Below are 21,578 nucleotides of genomic sequence, written 5' to 3'. Positions count from 1 at the left end.
TCTGAAATCTAGACGATATCAAGTAAAGTGGACTGGGCTCATGTCTCCACGTGGTCCTCTGTTTGTGGTGTTCCTCAGGGCTCCCCTCTTTCCCCTATTCTGTTCAATTTAATAATGGCTCCACTAGGTAGTTTACTGGAATCCAGAAGTTTTAATACCTTTATGTATGACGATGATGTTACCATTTACATCCCATTTATAGACAATATAGTTGAAATCTTGCCTACTATCAAATCTGGCTTGGATTTGATGGAATCCTGGGCAGCTGATTTCAAATTAAAACTAAAAAAGACAAAACCAAGTTCCTAATCCTGACTAATCCCTATCACCCTATGGCTATTAGGAACTTCACTATAGATAATATAACTTACCTGTTAGTTATCACTATGAAAATCTAAATTATAACTATTGACCAGTATCTATCATTTAAACCTCAGGTGTCTAAGGGGATATCCAGTGTCTTTAAGACATTGTAGATGCTGAAGCGATTGAGACCTTTCTTTCCAAATTCAATCTTCCGTTCTTTGGTCCAAACACTAGTACTCTGTAAGTTTGACTATTGTAATGCCATTTACTCAGGCATAAAGTACCCTTTAGTCAAGAAACTTCAATCAGCACAGAACACCGCTGCTCATCTTGTTTGTAGAGTTCTTTGTTATACCAATGCAACTCCTCTCATGGCTAAATTACATTCGCTTGCAATAAATTCTCAGATTACCTTTAAACTTTGTGTTCTTGTTTATCAAATTTTGCATGGTTTATTAATTTGCTACATGCAAAACCTGATAGAACTGCCTTTACAAAATGCTTTTCCTACATCTAAGGACTATCCCATCCTTCATTATCCAAGTTGGGGCCACGAGTGTTGCTTTCTGGGTCAGGTTGTTATGTCATGGAGATTATGAGTCTCTTTGGGCTTTGGGAGGGGGATTAGGACTCTTGGGAGGGGGTTCGGTAGGGGGTCTTGTATTGCAGATGAAATCAAGAAGGGGATCTTGTACTGCAGGATGGGTAGGATGGGGACCATTGAGGAGTCAGGAGGGGGATTACTGTGGGGAGGATGGGAGGGGGTTCAGAAGTGCTGGAGTCGAGAAGGGTATCAGAAATGTTGAGGTCATTGGGGAGGGGGATCTTGAACTGTAGGGGGTGTCAGGAAGGGGATCTTGTACTGCAAGGAGGATCTTGTACTTCAGGAGGATAGCACGTATTAAGGGGGTGAACCTCCCACGACTTCTTTATTTCATTTCTGTTTAGAGTGGATGTAAGGAACAGTCCCTGCATTTATCACCCTGTGTTATGTTTTGAAATGAACACAGAATAAGTACAAACACTTATTGTTTCCAAACAAGACCCCCATGGATGTCCTAGATTACAGATCTAAATATTAATGACCATTTGTAATGGGGAATGAAAGTCTGTTTTTTAGGTCTGCCCTTGTCCTGCCCAAAACACACCCAGACCACATTCTGTTGGACAGATGCATGTTCCTCAGTTTTGTGCCTTTTAAAATCAGGATTTACATGTCTATGCCAGTTTACGAACGTCTAAAACACAAATAGTGCTTCTAAACTAAGCGCCATAGTATCAGAAATGTAACAATTAAATAGCACTACAGAGCAATCATATAATAAAATATAGTAAATGACAGCAGAGAACAAATGATATAATAGGCAGCACGGAAAGCACATACATATAGCATAGATATGATATAGATATGGTATTCCCAGCGTCAGTACAATACAAGTGAAACATCTTAATAGGCACACATTAAAACATTCAAATAACATAGATATGATAAAATCCATCCATCCCCTCCCCCCCCCCCACCCCCCCCCCCCCCCCGATATTCAAAATTATTTAACCAGTCAGGGATGGCTCCTGGCTGATTAAATAGCATTTAAGCGCCTAACTGCAGATAGCAAGAAATAACTGGTTATATCCCAGTTAATGGCTAGCTGCTAACTGGTTATATAACATGACATAGCCGGTTAGGCACTGATATTCAGCATCTAACCAGCTATGTTGAGTGGTCAAAATAGGCTGCTTAAATAGGCCTATCTTTGACCACTGAAAAGTTAACCGGTTAGCGTTGAATATCAGCATAGCTGGTTACGTTTACATAAGAACATAAGTATTGCCATACTGGGACAGACTGAAGGTCCATCAACCCAGCATCCTGTTTCCAACAGTGGCCAATCCAGGTCACAAATACCTGGCAAGATCCCAAAAACGTTCAATACATTTTATGCTGCTTATCCTAGAAATAAGCGGTGGATTTTCCCCAAGTCATTTTAATAATGGTCTGTGGACTTTTCCTTTAGGATGCCGTCCAAACCATTTTTAAACCCCACTAAGCTAGCCGCCTTTACCACATTCTCTGCCAACGAATTCCAGAGTTTAATTTCACAGTAGGTGAAGAAATATTTTCTCAGATTCATTTTAAATTTACTAGCAGCCAAAATAAACCTGGGTATTCAATGCCAGTTGCCGGATATGGCCCATTATGGAATACCCAAGCTTAACGCCAGCAGCGGACAGCAAACGCCCTGCCTGCCGCCGCTGAATATCGGGCCCCGTGTCTGCATAGTACAAATGACACACCTGAATAGACAGTTATTAGAACAATCAAATAACATAGATATCATGCTCATAATGTCAGTACGATAGTACGAAACATCTTTATAGGCAGCCAAGTGGGTGAGTGCAGTTGAGACATATAGACAGGCAAAGTAATTGGGATAAATGGATGGCTAAATTGAAGGCAAATTATATGTACAGTTGAATAAAGTATGGGGATCTGGTCTTAATTACAGGATATGCAGCATGCTAGTTCAGATGTGGAGTGAATGGATAGTCACCACATGTATTAAAGGTTTGGGAGAAAAGCCAGGCTTTCACCTGCTTCCTGAAGTAACACCAGCCGCATTGGGAGAGAGTTCCCGAGTTTGGGGGTTACTCCTGAGAAGGCTCACTGGTGGGTGTCACAATGTGCAATTTCTTTTGATGAGAGTACTTTCTCCTAACTGGCCCATTCACTTAGGACTTATTGACACGGGGGATTTTGAACAGTAGCAACATATGTAGTTTTGGAGTTACCACGCATGCCTCTACCGTGGCTCTATTAGTGAAGCCAAAATTGAAGGTGCTCACATGCACATGCAGTTAGGCGTGACTGAGCACTCACATCAGCTGTGTAAATGCTTACGCATAGACTCCAGAAGTATATAAGTTACACTAGTAAAAAAGACCCGTTTCTCAAACAAATGAAACAGTTGCTAGCAAGGTTATCATGTAACGGCGATTATGTTTTTAAGGGAACCGTTAGGAGAGAGAGTGTGTGAGACAGAGAGAGAGAAAAAGAGAGAGAGAGAGAGAGTTTGCAGCATAGGTTTGAAGCCTCATACAGTAGCTGAGAGCAGGAACAGACCATGCTGACACCATCAAATATTTGCTCTCAGTATCTCTATTATCGGAACAGCTCCGTTAAACCTGTTATCTTCCCCTCCTCCCCTTTGCTTGTTCAACTTCAGAAACCAAAACCTACTTCCCCTCCTCTTTCCTTTAACCCTGGAGGCTGGCTGGCTTCAGCCTCTTAAAGATGTTAGGAACCCAGGCAGCCAGACGGAGGTGCAAATTATTGTACAGGATGCTTAAGAACACTTACCTGCAAAGTATGTGCTATCGAAGAGATGCAAGTGGTTACAGAATAGCACATGACCAGATTTTTGGCATTGCATAAATATTAGTGCCTTCTTTACAGAATTATTCCCTAAGTGGTGTTCTAGCATGCACATGACATATTTTTTTGGTCTAAAACTGTCCTAAACGTTTTTTTAAATGCAAGTTTGATAGCATAGACCCCTGTATTAAGGATGTTTGTTTATTTCTGTTTTATTTATTAGGATTTGTTTACTGCCTTTTTGAAGGAATTCACTCATGGCGGTGTACAGCACGAATAAGTCAAACATAAGCAATAGACAATTACAGCAGTAAAAATATTCAAACAAAAGTACAAAATATGGCACAGTATACTACATTACATTGTCAACACAATATGTGATAAAAAAATTTAAGACAGCATAGGGTGTATGCAAAGATGGAACATATAGATAAATAAGTTAGAGTAACAAAATAAGGTACTAATTTAAAGAAAGTTGCAAATGAGGTCAGAAAGGTGCTTGAATATTATCTTAGCTAGGGTAGGAGAGGAAAAACATTCCCTGCTATAGTATGTGCAGTCAGTGTCGCTCCTTGTATGTGTGTGACTAGCAAGTTAGTTACTTCTTCCATTAAAGGCCTGGTTGAAGAGCCAAGCTTTCACCTGCTTCCTGAAGTAGAGATAGTCTTTTGTTACGCGAAGTGCATTCCAGAGTGTGGGGGCTACTCCAGGGAAGGCTCGCTTGCGGGTGTCACATCGTGTGATGTCCTTTGGAGAAGATGTGGTTGGGGATACTCCTTGGGAAGAACTTATTGACCTTGAAGGTGTATAGGGTGCTATCTTGTTTATCAGGTAGCCTGGACCATTTCCTTTAAGGGCCTTGAAGATCAAACATAGAGTTTTAAATTTGGCCCACTGTTGTACTGGTAGCCAGTGAAGTTTTTTGCAAAAATGGTGTGATGTGGTCACATCGTTTACAAATTTCTCTTAGTTTTGCTGCAGCATTCTGAATCAATTGGAACTGGTTCATTCCCTTTATAGTCAGACCAGTGTACAGTGCATTACTGTAATCCAGTCGATGTTATCATGAAATGCATAACTGAGACAAAACTTGCCTTCATAATGTAAGGAGATAGGCAGCATAGTTGTTGCAAGTAATAGAAGATGCTCTTGAAGGTTGCTTGGATTTGGGGGTTCAAAGTAAGTGTTGAATCTAGGTGTATTTCCAAGGTTCCTGACATGATTTGAGGGGGAGTTCATATTTCCCAAAAGAGATTTTGATGTCAGGTATGTGCCTGTTTGTGTTAGGGACCCATGAAAGCTTGGATTTACTTGGGTTCAGGCAAAGTTTGTTGTTTTTAGCCCATTCTTGAATTGATGTTAGGCAAGTAGTCAGTTTATTCAGGGCTGTGGGTAAGTCAGGTTCAATGGGTGTGAGTAGCAGCACATCATCCACATAGATGTAGAACTGAGTGTCCATCAACGAATCAGCATGGCTAGTGGCTTGAGGTAGATACTGAACAGAACAGGTGACAATATTGATCTTTGTGGTACCCTACAGGTCAGTGGCCATGGTGGTGATGAGGTGCTGCTGAACAGTATGGACTGTTGCCTGTCTGGTAGATAGGATCTGAACCACACAAGTACTGTTCCACTGATATGTGTTTCTGCCAGTTGTGCCAGCATGATATCATAATCCACAGTGCCAAAAGCTGCTGAGAAATCTAGCAGTGCTAACACTGAGGCAGATCCCCTGTCTACGTTTCTGTGAAGATCATCTAGTAGAGATACAAGGACCGTTTGTGTTCCATAACCAGGTCTGAGTCCTGATTGACATGGATATAGCCAGTTTCTCTCTTCTAGCCAATCATTTTGATCACAGACTATTTGTTCTATAAGTTTTCCTAGAAATGGGATGCTTGATACTGGCCAGTAACTTTCAAGTTATGCCCATTTTCTCTTGTGATTTCTAGTGATCATAGCTTTGCTGTGTGGGATCGTGAGCTAATGCACTCTGCCGGCAGAGAACCTGGCGCACAGCATATTAATTTAGATAATTTGAGCATTACGGTTAAGTGCTTGGAATAGGCAGGGTTGGTCAGTGGTTGTTGACTGTTGAGGTTGAGTTGTGGAATCTGAGCATATGCTGAGAGGGAGAGGGAAAAAACTAACAAAAGATTATTTATGTTTTTATATTGAAACTAGCAATAGAATATTGCTTGTGGATGAGGGTTGACTGGTATATTACAAAGCAGCAACATATGATTACAATCTTGTGTCTCGCAGAAGAGCAGTGTTTTAGTGATGAGAACTACAATCCATCATTGTGTTAATTATATCAAGGGACCTAGACCAGTGGTTCTCAAACCAGTCCTTGGGGCACACCCAGCCAGTCAGATTTTCAGGATATCAACAATGAATATGCATGAGAGAGATTTATATACAGATCTCTCTCATGCATATTCATTGTGAATATCCTGAAAACCTGACTGGCTGGGTGTGCCCTGAAGACTGGGTTGAGAATCACTGACCTAGGCCCTTACAGCATATGGATTTTTTCTGAAGTCTTAATGAATTTTCACTATCTTTGGCTTTATTTTGTACAGGTTTTCATTATAAAGTCAGATCAATCAGATTTATTTGGGTATTCTTGATAGGAACAAGCCCAAGACTGATTGCCCAGGTAACTTGGGTTTGCACACCTTGACCATTTCTGTGCCTTAAAAACTAAAGGCCTCTATTCAGCTCACGGTGGTCAACAGTTTTTACGTCGCTTACAGCTGCTTAAATTAACCCCGGATATTCAGTGCTGGGCCATGTCCAGGCTTTGGCATTGAATATCGGAATGTGTAGTTACCTGGAAGTTAACCAGGCACTGGCCAATATCCAGGACTGGTGCCAAGTTAGCTCAGTGGATAAAGTTAGGTGTAAATCTCCATAATTCACATACTAAATGGCACTTGTAAATCAAGCACTTTGACTAATCATAACCATATGATTATGCAATAGGGTTTGTCTTCCTATGTTGCACTCCATGAAAATAAGTAAACCAGTAATAACAAGCAGTTGATATGAAGCTGTTAGGCCCTAGATGCAGCTGGAGGAAGAGAAGACAGTGCAGAGGGTAGAAGAGAATCTGCTCCCATTTCGCTCCACTTCTGCCCCCCTATTTAAAGTAACTGCACAGTCTTCACTCATTGCTGTACAGAAGTGGGGTTGTGTACCAGTCGCTGCTACACAAATATCTTTAGAATTAAATATGCCCTGCTTCCTTCCTTCCTGCATTGTCATCTCAGGGTCTTTCTGCCTGATTGCTGATAAGGCAGCTATGTAGAGGGTCATTTTAATACAGGTCCCGGAGATGGGGAAGTCAAGTAGGTGACTATTTGGAGCTTATATTATAAAGACACATTGACAATTGCCAAAATCGTGGCTACCTAAATGTACACCAGCTCAGGGGCAGGTTGAATTGTATACAATAGATGTACATGCATAAAGTTACCCTGCCCTGGACTAACACTACAGTATTAGACTGCTTGGCAGACAGAGGAAACACAAAGAGGCTGATATTCAAACCGCAGGAGGCAGCCCGGCTAACTCCCATGGTCGGCGATGAGACCAGATATTCAATCCCAGGCTGTTTCCAGTGACCGGCATTGAATATCCAGTTTTTTTGGCTGGTTTAAACTTATCTTGCCAAGCCAATATTCAGCGCTGGCTGATTAAGTTTAAACCGGCCACAGATAGGCCTGCTATTTTGGCAGCACGATTTGGCTGCCAAACTTAGCCGGCGATGTGCTGAATATTAATGGATAGCCAGTTATCATATAATATAACTGGTTAGCTGCTAAGTGCAGACTGGGAACATTCAGCGGGAGATAACTGCTTATCCCCCCAATGAATATTCGTGGGCAGCCAGTTAAGTATTATTTAATCATCCAGGAGCTATTCCTGGCTGGTTAAATATCGCTGACTATTGGGGGGAGGGGAGGCGAGGGTAATTTTATAACAGGGCACCTTTAATAAAAAAATTTAAATTTAAAAGTGTCTATTTTATGCAGAGCATACACGTGTGATTTCAGTCGTAATCAATAGCCCAAAGTGCCTGAAATAATAATAGAGCCTTAATCTGCATGTGAAAAGACAATAGATCAGAATTAAACTGTAAATCATCAAGCGATAACCAGCATTTAGATGCCAAGAACGCACTTGAATGAGCAGAATACTGGCATGTAATATTCTCACCATACGCTATTCTATAAAATGGTTTCTAAATACGATGGTGCTTAGCTTGATGGTGGATGCACACATGGGCAGATTGAACAGTTATACAAATAAATCCTAGAATACTATAATGTATCAAGTTTCCAAGTTCCAAATTTATTTATACTTGATGTACCACATATAGGGATAAATTCTAAATATGGTGACAAAAAAAACTGCTATAAGGCACGCTTAAAGTTAGGCATGGTTTATAGAATAGCGCTTACGCCCAGGAATCGAACCTAACTTTAGGTGTGGCCATTTGCACCAGCTGAAATGTAGTGCAAATATATGCGCCTATATTAGGTGCTTATCCCCGTTATTCTATAACATGCATTAATTTTATTACACCCATGACCATCCCATTTCCATGCTCCCTTTTTGAACTTGCATGTTAAATGTAGGCACGTATATTTCAATTAAATCTAATTAGTGCCAATAATTGGTTGTTAAGCCAATTATCTGCTCTAAATAGCTCATTATTCAATTAAATTGGGTGCACGCCCAAATTTGCCCTTGTAATTTTTAGTAACTTTTATAGAATTTGGGGGATAGTGGAAACATCTATACGATGTACAATAAAATTAAAATAGACTTATAAAATAGATTAACAGAGGAACGTCATTAAAAGTAGTAAAGGAAGAAAGAAATTTAGTTCTGTTTGTTCTAATACTACAGGTCGTATACTGTTGCCCCCATGATTCCTGTTGTAAAGGAATCAGTCATTAAAAGTCCTGTCAAAAAAGTATGTTTTAAGTCCAGCCTTAAATCTTTGATAGGTCATTTCTAAGTGTAAATATTGTGGTAAATTCTTCCAAAGTGTTGGACCCACCATGCTAAATATAGAATCAGGAATGTCAGTGAAATGAATGTGGCAGAAGGATGGAATCTCTAAGAACATAAGAATAGCTATACTGGGTCAGAGCAATGGTCCACCTAGCCTAGTATCCTGTTTCCAACAGTGGCCAATCCTGGCCACAAGTACCTGATAGAAACCCAAATAGCAACCTTCCATGTTACCAATCCCAGGGCAAGCAGTAGTTTCCTCATGTCTGTCTCAATAACAGACCTTGTACTTTTCCTCCAGGAACTTGTCCAAATCTTTTTTAAACCCAGATACCCTAACCACTGTCCCTACGTCCTCCGGCAAAGAGTTCCAGAGCTTAACTATTCTTTGAGTAAAAAAATATTTCCTCTTATTTGGCTTAAAAAAGTATTTCCATGTAACTTCCTTTAGAATCCGTAAACCAGATAATCTTGTATTTTTGGCAATGTGAGAAAAAAAAACTAACCATGGTTCAAACGCTTCCAGGAATTCAACGCTTTGGGCCCTGTTTACTAAGCAACGTTGTAGGTGCGTTAACATTTTTAACGCGCGTTAACCATGTACGTACCTACAATATTCCTATAGGCACCTAAATGTTTAGCATACGCGCTAAGTGTAGGCACGCGAAAAACACCAACGCACAACAGGGCCCTTTGTGTGGTTCTGGGATTCAGTAAAATGAAGGCAGCAGTAAAAAGAATAAAGATAAACAGGCAGCACAGGGTATCATTACAATGACACTAAGCCAGCTTATTCTTTTTTAACTATCAAATAAGCAAACCTTTGCTAATTCATAAAAACTTTTTAATGTGAGCCAGGCCATGCGTATGATCCCTGTGCTTCATGCTGCATGTCTGTTATGTTTTATCTTCATGGTTGCATTCGTAGAAGTGTGGCAGAAATATTCTTTTTGGATCTCTTAAATTTTGTGTAGTATGTAGGTGTGTTTGATTTTTGTTTAATCAAGAGAGAGAGTATTGCACTTAAATATACAGCATGTGCCTCCTCTCAAAGCGATGCAGTTTCATGTCACAAGGAATCCTGCAAGAAACTAGTCACAGAAGCAATGCAGATGTGTGTTACAATTCAGAAATACCTAAATGGGCTGTATTAATTATATGGAAATGCTGAGTTGAGATTTTGTTGTTACCGTCAGCAGTCACTGAGGGGCCATTTTACAAAGGCGTGCTGAAAATGGCTTGCGGTAGTGTAGGTATAATACAGACAGAGAGGGGAATACAGTATACAGTCAGAGAAACCAAAAGAAAAAAGCAACACTGGGCCTTCAAGACTAAGACAACAGGAGTACTTTATTAGCCAAAGACCCGACACGGGCCGTGTTTCGGCGCCAGCAAGGCGCCTGCCTCAGGGGTCAAATCGTAGATATAATGGCGTACAGATGTCGAGGCGCAGATGCCTTAAGGACAATCGAGATAACTTGCATAGATTCCGCTATAGCGCGAAAGATCGCCAAGGGCGCTGGCTCCAGCAAAGAGCCTTCTGTGTAATCCGGATCCATTATATGCGCCCGAAAATAACAAATATTTTTCGGACGTGCGCCAAAAATGAAATTACCGTGAGCCATGCAGTAGTCAGGCAGTAACTCCATTTTGGTGCACATAAGGCGCGTGTAGACGCTTACGCGGCTTAGTAAAAGGGCCCCCGAGCTTGTAAAAGAGAAATAGAAAGTTTGAGGTTTAAGAAGGTTTTTTTTTGTTTGTTTTATTTAATGAGAAGCTCCTGTACCAACAGGTGTATGCTGACCATTAAGTGCTGCTGCTGCTAAACATTAATTGCCATAGCCAGTCTGATTGCAGGATTCTTGTCCTATTGTTTTGGCCTTCTCTACTTTAATTCTGTGTTATTGTAGCTCCTTCAGTCTTGTGCATTTGAGCAGGAGAGAAAGCATGTGTCCTGTACTCCCTCCATATACTCCCCCTTCTGAATTTACAGATATTAGCATCTCCGCCCCCTTCTCCCTTATGCAGCCACTTATCTGCAGGTGAACCTATCTTATGATTAGTATCACAGCTGATGTAGGCGATTGATTTATTTTTCATATCACTGTATCTTATCGACTGTACATACATTTTGCCTTCAGTTTAGCCTCCCATCTATTTATCCCAATAACTTTGTCCTACCCGTCTCATCCCACTGATGTATCTCAACTGCACTCATCCCCTTCACTACTTACTAAGATGTTTCATTGTATTGTACAAACAGCGTTAGCATCATATTTATGTTAATTCATTCTTTTAATGTATGTCTGTTAAGGTGTTTCATTTGTATTATGCTGACATTGTAAGCGTCATGTTAGGTATTATTAGGAAAGGAATGTAAAGCAAAAATGAGAATGTTATAATGCCTTTGTATGGCTCCATGGTGCGACCATACCTCAAACGCCTGGGTGCAATCCTGGTCACCACAACTCAAAAAAAAATGTGGTGGAATTAAGAGAAGTACAGAGAAGGGTGGCGAAAATGATAAAGGGCATGGGACGACTTGCCTATGAGGAAAGGCGAAGGCGACTAAGGTTGTTTGGCTTGGAGAACAGATGGCTGACGGATGGTATGATAGGAGTCTATAAAATAATGAATGGAATGGAATGAGTGGACTAGGGGGCAAGCAATGAAGCTATTAAGTAGTAAATTTTTAAAAAATTGGAGAAAATATTTCTTCATTCAGTGTGTAACTAAACTCTGGAATTTGTTGCCAGAAAATGTGGTAAAAGCAGTTAGCTTACCAGGTTTTAAAAAAGATTTGGATAGCTTCCTAAAAGAAAAGTCCATAAGCCATTATTAAGTTGGACTTGGGGAAAACCCACTGCTTATTTCTACGATAAGCAGCTTAAAATCTGTTTTACTGTTTTTGGATCTTGCCAGGTACTTGTGACCTGGATTGGCCACTGTTGAAAACAGGATACTGGGCTTGATGGACCTTCTGTCTTTCTCAATATGGCAATATGTTTTTAAGTTATGCTTTATATGAATACTCTTCCATGCTGCTTTTTATGGTATCATTCAATAACATTTATCATATTTCTGTTATATGATTGTTTTGCAGTGCTGTTAAAAGTTTATATTTCTGATACTGTATCATGTTAGTCCTATTGCTAAGATTCAATTTGCCATTTCTAGGTTTACCTCATTGATTGTATATATGCTTTATATTTGGTCATTTTACTATTGTTATGCTGTTAACAAAATTGTAAATTTTACATCAAGCTGTATCTGCTGTGCACTGCCTTGGATGAATCTCTTCATAAAGATGGTTAATAAATCCCAATAAATAAACTATGTCATCACCACCCGTCTCTTTAAAGACGTAGAGGCATGTAGCCAGCAGCAGACAAACCCTGCCAGATCCATTGCATTTAATTGTACCTCTTCAGGATATTTATGACTTACCCAAAGGTTTCCAATCATCCTCATACTTTCAGCAGCTAAGACTGTATATATTTTCCCCTACTGCATTGTCTAGAGTGTGTTTTCAGCAGCAGTGTGGCATCTATATGCTCCAGGGGAAGGAAATCCAACTGGAACAGTTTACTATATTTCATATGGCTGTAATCCGCTAGTGGTCTTTCTTTATGAAAGAGGGAGAGTGAAATTAGGGTGTAATCAGAGATCAAAATGAACAGTGATCGGAATTCCATGGACTGTACACTCAAGAGTGCTGAGTTAAGCTTTAAAAAAATAATAATAAATTCTTCTTTGTTCCTTTTTTAAAATAGGCCTTAAATCGAGGTATTGCTGCTGTCAAGGAGGATGCCATTGAGATGCTGGCCAGCTACGGTCTGGCCTACTCCCTTATGAAGTTCTTCACAGGTCCCATGAGCGACTTCAAGAATGTCGGTCTGGTGTTTGTGAACAGCAAGCGAGACCGAACCAAGGCGGTACTATGCATGGTTGTAGCCGGGGCTGTGGCTGCTGTCTTTCATACACTGATTGGTGGGTATTAATGCCTCATGCCATCTCTGTATTCAGAGACCATTGGAAAAATACCAGAATCTCTTCCTGCTGCTACTCCCCTCCCTGAGAGTATTTTTTGCTTTAAAATAACTCAAGAATTACTGAGCCTACAATATTAAAGTATACCCAGTGCAGTATATTGTGATCTGTAGGGAACACTAAGCAACCACAAGTGTGAAGTCTTTCATACAAGAGAATGTAAGGTACCTTTTCAGTAAACTAACTGCCCTACATTAGTGTGAGTGTCCAGTCAGCCAGGCCCATGATGAACTTCCCAGTAGGCAGGGCCGGTCTTAGGCAGGGGCAATAGGGGCGGTCGCACAGGGCCCTGCGTTCCTAGAGGCCCCAAATCTCTGGCACGACTGTCCTCCTGTGTCGGAACATCTCCCTGCTCCGTACCTTAATGTGCATCCACATTTCAGTAGAGATCATCAAGCAGTGGAACTATTTTCATATTCCGTCAGCTGCTGAACCCAGAACCTCCTTGCTGCTGTGTCCTGCCCCCTTTTGATGTCACTTCCTGCTTCCGCAAGGGCAGGATGCAGCAGCGAGGAAGCTTGGGGCTCGGCAGCTGACGGGATATGAAAATTGCTGCCACTGTCTGACGCTCTCTACTGAAGAGGTGGGGAGAGGTGGGGTTCTGAGTGCTCTAAACCTCCTTTTAAACTCTGATCAATTATAGCTTATGGTGGCTGGCGTGGGCGGGCTTGGGAGCCCACTGAATTGGCTTGCAAAGGGCCCCGCAATTGCTAAGACCGGCCTTGCCAGTAGGACCCTGAATACTATGGGGTTGGTGTTTTGAGCGTCCCAGCCCTGCCAACAAGTTTGTAAGGAGATTGCTGGCAGTGCCAGTGCAGGCGCAGTCATTTGAAACCAAGTTATCCACTTTCTCCATAGCTCCCAGTTCTTCCTTTGCCCATGCAGTTAGTTATAAAGAGATGGAGGTGGGGGTCCTTTCTCACAGAGGAAGATAATTTAAGAAATAGTTCATGACATCACCCAGTGCAAGACATTATTTTGGCATTCATTGTAATTGAATGTAAATCATGGCTGACATCTTAGATGCTGTTATTGAAGTATCATATCATGTTGTTTCTCCATGATCATTTTATAGTAAGTGAGTAAACTGACACAAAGCTGCGCAGTGTAATATGTATTCCATCATGACACAGTGATCCACCTCCCCATCAAGTCATCTCTGCCAAAATGAACTGCTGTGCCAAAACGATCAACCCACATTTGTTCATGTTCTGCAGCATGTTGCGTTCGCTTGTGGCTCCTCATGCTCTCATTTTCAGCGATCACAGAAGCAGGTCTGGAAAGGAATTCCTCCTGGTGGTGATCCTTGGTGATCTAAGGTTGTTCCACTAGAGGAGGTGCCAACATTTTATATAGCAGATGTGTTGACCTCTCTTGTGAGAGAACAACCACCTCCTGGACATTCTTATTGAGAATGTGAAGTCAGAGCAACCAAAGTGAAAACTGAAATAGAAATACCTGTATAGGATGAGCAAGTTCCATGGGAATTTGGCAAACGCCACCCAGTTGGTTTGGCCATAAGTAGCCACCGAAGACTCTTGTTAGCCATTATCAAAATTAGGAGATCAGAGGTGATAGGCAGTGGGAATTGTTTGACTCTCATATACTCAATACATTTACTCATATAACTGCATGTCGGTATAATGCATAAGTGCTGCAGTTAGTGAGCAGTAAAAGTTTCGGACAAAATTAGAATAAAGAAGATCATCAGTAGCCATGTTTATTTTTTCCTGCCTTAACACAGCTTGGTGCCCAAGTCAAGAAACAGCATCATTTAACACATTACTGAAGTTAACTTCTTGACCACCACATATGAACGTCAGCATTGATTTGCAAACATCATGCCCTGAGATATAATCAGCTTCAATCCCACTTAGCAGTTGCTGAGCTTATCATATTCTTAGTTCCCAGTACTAAATAGATTTACTGGCTCCAAGGACGGAAAAAACTTGTTTCCAAAGCCAGATTTTTACCAACTTTTTAAATTGCTTTATGTAGCTAAGTCTAGACAGTTTGTAGGAAACTTGTAGCAAAAGACTTTGCAGATAGACATTGTAGGTATCCAAAATCTTCACTACCCTTCAGCCAGGACTGAGCACAAACATTAAGCAAAACTAGCCAGTTGCCTAGGGCAGCAGCATCTGGGGGCAGCAGAAAGCAGTTGCATTTAAAGCAAAATAATAGATCCTGACAAACCCACAAACTGAAAGAACCACCAGCACACACCTGCATTTTTACAGGATATACGTGTGTTGATCATGACTGTTCAGTTTGGTTGTCAAAATGTTGGGTGCTACAGGTTAGGGACATGAAAGTTAATTAAGGGTAGGGAGTGTAATACAGAAAATTCACTTAAGGCGCCCACCACTCAGCTAGCTTCCCTGTTTGCTTTTGTTGTTCTGCAATCATAGCACAGGTTCCCAAGATCAGCATTTGGGCAAACAGATCCAGTGGAGTTGATATATGACACTGTAGCAGGAAAGAATTGGACAGACTAGATGGATCTTAAGTTCTATAGCTGTTCGTGTGTCTTGATGATTTCTGTAACCAAAGTTGACCTGTCACCAATGTCTGCTTGCCCCTCTTCCTGCCTTATAGCTGTTGGTTAGGTTAAGCATGGGGATACCTTTAAGGAGAAAATGAGTCTGGTGCTTCCATGGGTTCTTTTCAGTATAAATAAACAAAGCCAGTAAACTATATGATATCAGTTGTTGACCCATTCCTATTGCGTTTTGCATTTATTTTCTTTTGTAGCTTACAGTGATTTGGGGTACTACATTATTAACAAGCTACACCATGTCGATGAGTCGGTCGGAAGCAAGACAAGAAAAGCCTTCTTATATCTCGCAGCATTCCCATTTATGGATGCGATGGTGAGTAGCTCCAACACTTGACATATTTTGGAGGGTGACAGAGACAAATGGAAGAATGTCTTATCAAAACAGAACAAGAAAAAGTGAGGTACTGTTTATTTTCACTTTGTTGTTTCTCAGTGGGCATTCAAGTTTTTCACTGAAAGCAGAACTTCCTGTCTTGGTTGCACATGTCCCTATTGTGGCTTTCACCCACAAGTTTGTTTCCAAGACTGCAGCAGTTATGATATATCAAACAGTATTATTTAAAGTAGCATTCAGAGGATATGCTCTAAGGTTTTGTTCAGGTCTGCCGAGAGGGGGAGGGGTCAGAGGGGAAAGATTCTCCAAGGTGGGATCCGGCACCGGCAAGGTTTTGAAGGAGCAGGCTTCTTCCTGCATGCCTGTTTCCAGGTCTGTCTCTCTCTTGCTCCTGTGTGCCAGGACCTGGATGATTGTGTTAACGCAATAACCCGGGACCCGACACACGGAAGCAGGAGACGACAGACTGAGGGAGGAGCAGAGTGATACAGGAAGGTAAGGGGCGGGGGCCCAAGTGTGTGTGTGTGTGGGGGGGCGCCACACCATGACTGCCCAGGTGAGGGGATCGGTCCTGCCGCTGGCCTGGCTGTTCTCTGGGCCGCCCTGCCTAGGGCACCTACAGTCATACTTTGTGATTCAGCACTGCTGTGATATCGCAAGCATTAGCTATTTGAGAATTTTTATGGCTAGACAGGAAGCTGTGTTCAAAAGTAAAATTACAGAAAACTAAACATAAAAACAGCTCATGACAGATAAAGACTGGTAGATCCATCACCCTTGCTTTGATTATGTACTTTAATGCCTTCTGTGTGATTGTATCTCTATCCTTTTTCTGTGTGATAGATTTTTATTCCTATCATTATTTGTAGTTCCTTTCCTTTTCTGTATTTTTAGTTTTGTACACTGCTCTGCTCTGCGGTTAAGCAAATTCAGTAAACTATAACTATTTGCCCACCTCCTATACTTGGCCTTAGACATTCCCAATTTTGTTCTCCTTGTCAGCAATGCTTTCCACTTGGCCCATGCTTTCTTGAATTCCAGTACAATGTTTTGCCTCTCCCACCCTTTTGTGAAAAAATATTTTATTGTGTATCCCTGAATCTCTCTCCCTGCAGCTTTGTCCCTTAATCCCCATGGTCTGTCCTCTAAAAGAGAGCAGGATTAACGCATAAGCAAACTAGGGGTCCGGCTTGTTTAAGAGGCCTGTCAGATATGCTAATTCAGCAGTTCCTGAGACAGAATTTTGCCCTCTTAAGTCAACCACTGACAGCAGTAGCAGGCCAAAGTCAGCGCTGCTCATGTGTGTCCTTGCCAGTTATTCTTCAGCACATAGCAGAAGTGAAGAAACAGCGATTCATGCCTGCTGCCTCTTCCTCTGTTGGCTTCCTTTGTAGTTTAGAAAGATCAGCTGGCCCTTTCTGACTACAGAAAGAGGCTGCAGCAAGGAGGAAGTGTTGCTTGCCAACTCCTTTTGACTGTTGAGGTTCAGGTGAGAGATAATAAAGGTGATTATTATGATTCTGGCCCAATGTGCTTGTTTTCCTAATTTCCACCGAAAGGTTAATCCTGCCATGCTCTGAAATACAATACAGACCTTCCTTGTGTCCTCGTATTAATCCCATGCTTTGATGACACAAGAGTTCCAACGATGGACTCTTAGATGTACGCCCAACTATAAACATATCATAGACTCCCCTCTGTGATATAAAATAAATAAATAGACATAACCAGTGTCTCTATTAGGGACCATTTTACTAAGGTATGCTAAAAGGTGGCCTGCGCTATTGCTAGTATGGGGCTTGTCCGAGCACCGCCATTTCTCTATTAGTGGTCATGCGCTAATTTCCCCATTAGCGGGTGAGCCCATACCAAAACCTATTTTCTAGGTGGTAAGAGCTCCTGTGCATGGTTGGCACACGGCAGTGTAGCTACACTAACTGATTAGAGTAGAACACACCTACTCTCTGTCCCCAATGCAAAAAAATATTTTCTATTTTTTAGCACATGGGTAGCGTTCATTGAACATAAAACTACTGCGGGATGTCTGAGCATGCCCCGAGATAGTGCCTCTTACCTTGAAATAGGCATATATTAGTGTGGAGGAGTAGCCTAGTGGTTAGTGCAGTGGACTTTGATCCTGGGGAACTGAGTTTGATTCCCACTGCAGGGAGGGAAGGAGGGGGAGGACGACCCTGGAACTCGGAGGGAGGGAGGGGATGACCCTGGAACTCGGAGGGAGGGGGGACGACCCTGGAACTCGGAGGGAGGGAGGGGACGGACGACCCTGGAACTCGGAGGGAGGGATGACCCTGGAACTCGGAGGGAGGGCGGGGGACGACCCTGGAACTCGGAGGGAGGGAGCGGGGACCTTGGAAATGGGAGGGAGGGCCCATGGCACACACTCTCATTCTCACACACACATTCTCTCTCTCACAGACACACTCGCACCCAGTTTCACTCTCTCTCTGTCACACACTCGCACATTCACACTCTCTCTCTCTCTCTCACAGTCACTCTCACACACACTCGGACAGGCGCCAACGTCAGTGAACCAGGGGAAAATTTTCAACCCCACTTGAGCGTCTGCTGTCAATACAAAATGGCGTCTGACATCAGTGTGGGTACAATTTAAACACCAAAACAGCACCTGCTCAAAAAACTGCAATGACTAAAAAATAAATTTATAGAAATTAAAATGTGCGCTTGGACAAGTGACCCATCAAGGGCCAGATTCTATATATGGTGCCTAAAAAATCCATGCAGTAAACATTTCTTCCTAAGCGTGCTCTATAAGTAGCGCCTAGATTTAGGCGCAGTATATAGAATACACTTAGTTGATATATATCCTAGCACCTAAAATTATGTGCCTCCATTTACACTAATGAAAATGTGGCATAAATCCCAGCGTGTAGATTTACGCGCACTGGGCCATATTCTATAACTACGCGTGTACATTTTGAAGTGCCTATTTCCCTGCCCATAACCACGCCACTTTTGAACTGCGTGCATTAAAATTTAGATGCTCTGCATTACAGAATATGCTTAGGGAGTTCTGCGTTTAAATTCTAGTTATTGACAATTAGTGCTCATTTTTGCTTGTTAAGGGCTGTTATCAATGCTGATTAGCTTGTTAAGCCAATTAAGTTACGCACGTTGTTATAGAATACGCTTGGATTTTGGCGCGGATCTCTGGGTATGCTATATAGAATCCAGGGGCAACAAGGTTAAGGGGCCCTTTTACTAAACTGTGTTAAGTTCTAATGGGAAGAAAAGCTTATCACAGAACAAGTTAAAGTGTCTTGTGATAATGTACTAATCGTGTGCTATCTATTTTAAAAACAATTGGGGGGGAAGGGTGGGGAATGGTTGGGGAATGGGCATGGAAGCATTATCCAGCTAGCAGATTCGCATTAGCACATACTAACTGGATAATATTTTTGCAGGTCTCAAATGCTTATAGAAAAGTTAGTGATGGACCTGCAAAAAGGAAAAAAAAAAAGCCCTATTTTAGGAACACACTAGAAATGAACTGAGGGGCCCTTTTACAAAGACACGTAAGGGGCTACACGCGTATAGAATGCGTCAAATCGGTATTACTGCCAAGCTAGCGCATGCGCCAAGCGGTAATTCTGAGTTTGTCGCGCGCCGAAAACCCACAGTAGAAAATAGTTGATACTGCAGGGGCATTCCTGGCGGTAATTGGCAGTTGGTGTGAGCTGGACAGTTACTGCACAGGTAACGTGTGAACCCTTACACTAAGTCAATGGGTGGCATTAAGGGCTCAGGCTGTAAATAGACACGTGCTGGTTTTAATTTTGCCACACATTCATTTCCCGACCCCCCAAAAAACTTCTTTTTTCCAGACGCGGTGGAGAAATGGTCCAGTACATTTCCAATACATGCGCCCACACTACCAAAGGCCACTTTTTGGTGCGCCTTTGTAAAAGAGCCCCTTAGTGCATGCAAAGGTCCCACGTTAAAGCGTGCTAAGGGGTCCTTTTACCAAGCCGCACTAAAAAGTAACCAGCGCTGGTGTCAGCACGTGGGTTATCCACATGCTGCAGTCACTTTCAGCATGGCAGTAAAATGGCCACCATGCCATATTTTTTGTAATGGATATTCACCAGTTTCAAAAAGTCAAAATTGGATAGCAAAAGATCAAAAATCATCAACATTATTTAGAAACTTTTGCCACTCTTACATTTGAACAGAAAGCCTAGAAAAAGACCCACAGAACAAAAATAATTAAATAAAAGAAGCCTCAATGGTCCAGGGAAAGTCATAGACTTTTAAAGAAACTCTTATTGGACTAGTATCACTGGCTTTTTTTTACTTCACAACAACTTCGACATTACTGCTGGATGGGCACGCTAACTAGGCGGTAGTGTTGATTTGGCGTGCGCTACATGCGCTGTAGCCCTACTGCGCTTTGTAAACAAGTCACTCAGTGTGATGGGATTTCCAGCTCACCGTTGTTTGTTATGTGTGCAATGACTGGAAATAGTGACTTTGAGCAACACTGGTGAGATAATGTGGCCACTTGTCTGAGTGCTCATTTCCTTTCGGTTCATTTTTAATTATTTATTAATTGCACTATTTTTTGATCAGGTCTTGATTTTGTTTAAATTGTACACAGATGGATGGAGAGTTGACTGTTTAAATATCCCCCGAAAGTGAAACTTTTTTATGTCGATTGGGCTTTGATCCTGGCAACCTGGGTTCGATTCTCACTGCAGCTCCTTGTGACCTTGGGCAAGTCACTTAGCCTTCTATTGCCCTAGGTACAATACTTACATTGGGAGCCCTCTAAGAACAGAAAAGGTACCTGCATATAATGTGTACAGTGCTGCGTACGTCTACTAGCGCTATAGAAATGATTAGTAGTAGTAGTAGTTGTTGAAATAGGAGCCCTTTTAATAAGCTGTGTTAATAATACATGCCTAACACAGCATAAAATGGCAAACCACAGGATGCGATCATGACTCCTGCGGTTACTGCCAAATTAGCGCATGCTAATCCAGACGCTAATACATTTTGTAGGGTTTTTTGAGAGGGGCTGTGTCGGGTGGAAAGCGGATGTTCTTTGACTAATCATGTAGTGCAGCTACCTTACCTCACGTTAATTTGTTAGTGCAGGATTACCTTGTGAGCCTTTAACGCCTACAAAATAGGTGGCAGCAAGTGCTCACACGATAATTTTTTGTAATTGCCACACACTAATGGCAACATTAGCATGTGACCATTAATACAAAAAATTGGAAAATCGAGCCATTTTACTGCTGCAGTAAAAATGGCCTTAGCACATATAAAAAAACCCGCACAGGGGTGCACTGGGCCAGGTTTTACCACAGCGTAATAAAAAGACCTCATAGATGTTTGATTTAACCATGTTATTTTATCTTTTTTGATATAGATTCTTCCCTGTCCTTTATAATTTTGGCGTTCTTTCTCTCTGTCTTTAATTAGTTTACTAATTTTATTTAATGTTTTAGTTCATTTTCATATGTTCACCGCTCTGTTATACACTGTATTAAGAGCAGTATATTAAGCTCTAAATAAACTATAAACCATAAGACAAGGCCAGATTGCGAATGGTACTTGCTCTGTCCTACTGCCCAGTATTTCTCTTGGGCATGATGGCTTGTTTGGATGACAGGAGAGAACTTTTATGGGATTTTCTAAAAACCTCGAGTAGGCCTCAAGTAGGAAAACAGGAAAGGAGTCATGGTGGTAAGGGTTAGTACATAGCAGTGAATCTCATTAGTCATGCAGAGAACCTCAAGTGTGTGTTGTTTTCTTGTAGGCCTGGACTCACGCTGGCATTCTGCTGAAACACAAGTACAGTTTCCTGGTGGGCTGTGCTTCCATCACCGATGTCATAGCGCAGGTAATCATAGCCCATGTAAAGAGTTTGGACAGTAACATTC

The 21,578-nt window shown here is 41.7% G+C and overlaps 1 protein-coding gene across 1 annotated transcript in view; it reads left to right on the top strand.

Moving 5' to 3' along the window:
* The window catches only part of ANKH (ANKH inorganic pyrophosphate transport regulator), a 250,501-nt gene that overhangs the window by 127,394 nt on the left and 101,529 nt on the right, over positions 1 to 21,578 (top strand). Inside the window, exons 2-4 of the mRNA XM_030209995.1 lie at positions 12,481 to 12,697; positions 15,512 to 15,630; positions 21,455 to 21,538. Of these exons, the coding sequence (XP_030065855.1) occupies positions 12,481 to 12,697; positions 15,512 to 15,630; positions 21,455 to 21,538 (420 nt within the window). The remainder of the gene's footprint in view (positions 1 to 12,480; positions 12,698 to 15,511; positions 15,631 to 21,454; positions 21,539 to 21,578) is intronic.

This window comes from Microcaecilia unicolor, chromosome 1 (assembly GCF_901765095.1).
Source record: "Microcaecilia unicolor chromosome 1, aMicUni1.1, whole genome shotgun sequence".
Classification (NCBI taxonomy): Eukaryota; Metazoa; Chordata; class Amphibia; order Gymnophiona; family Siphonopidae; genus Microcaecilia; species Microcaecilia unicolor.
Note: the sequence above shows the minus strand (reverse complement) of the source record. Positions and strands in the feature narration are given on the sequence as shown.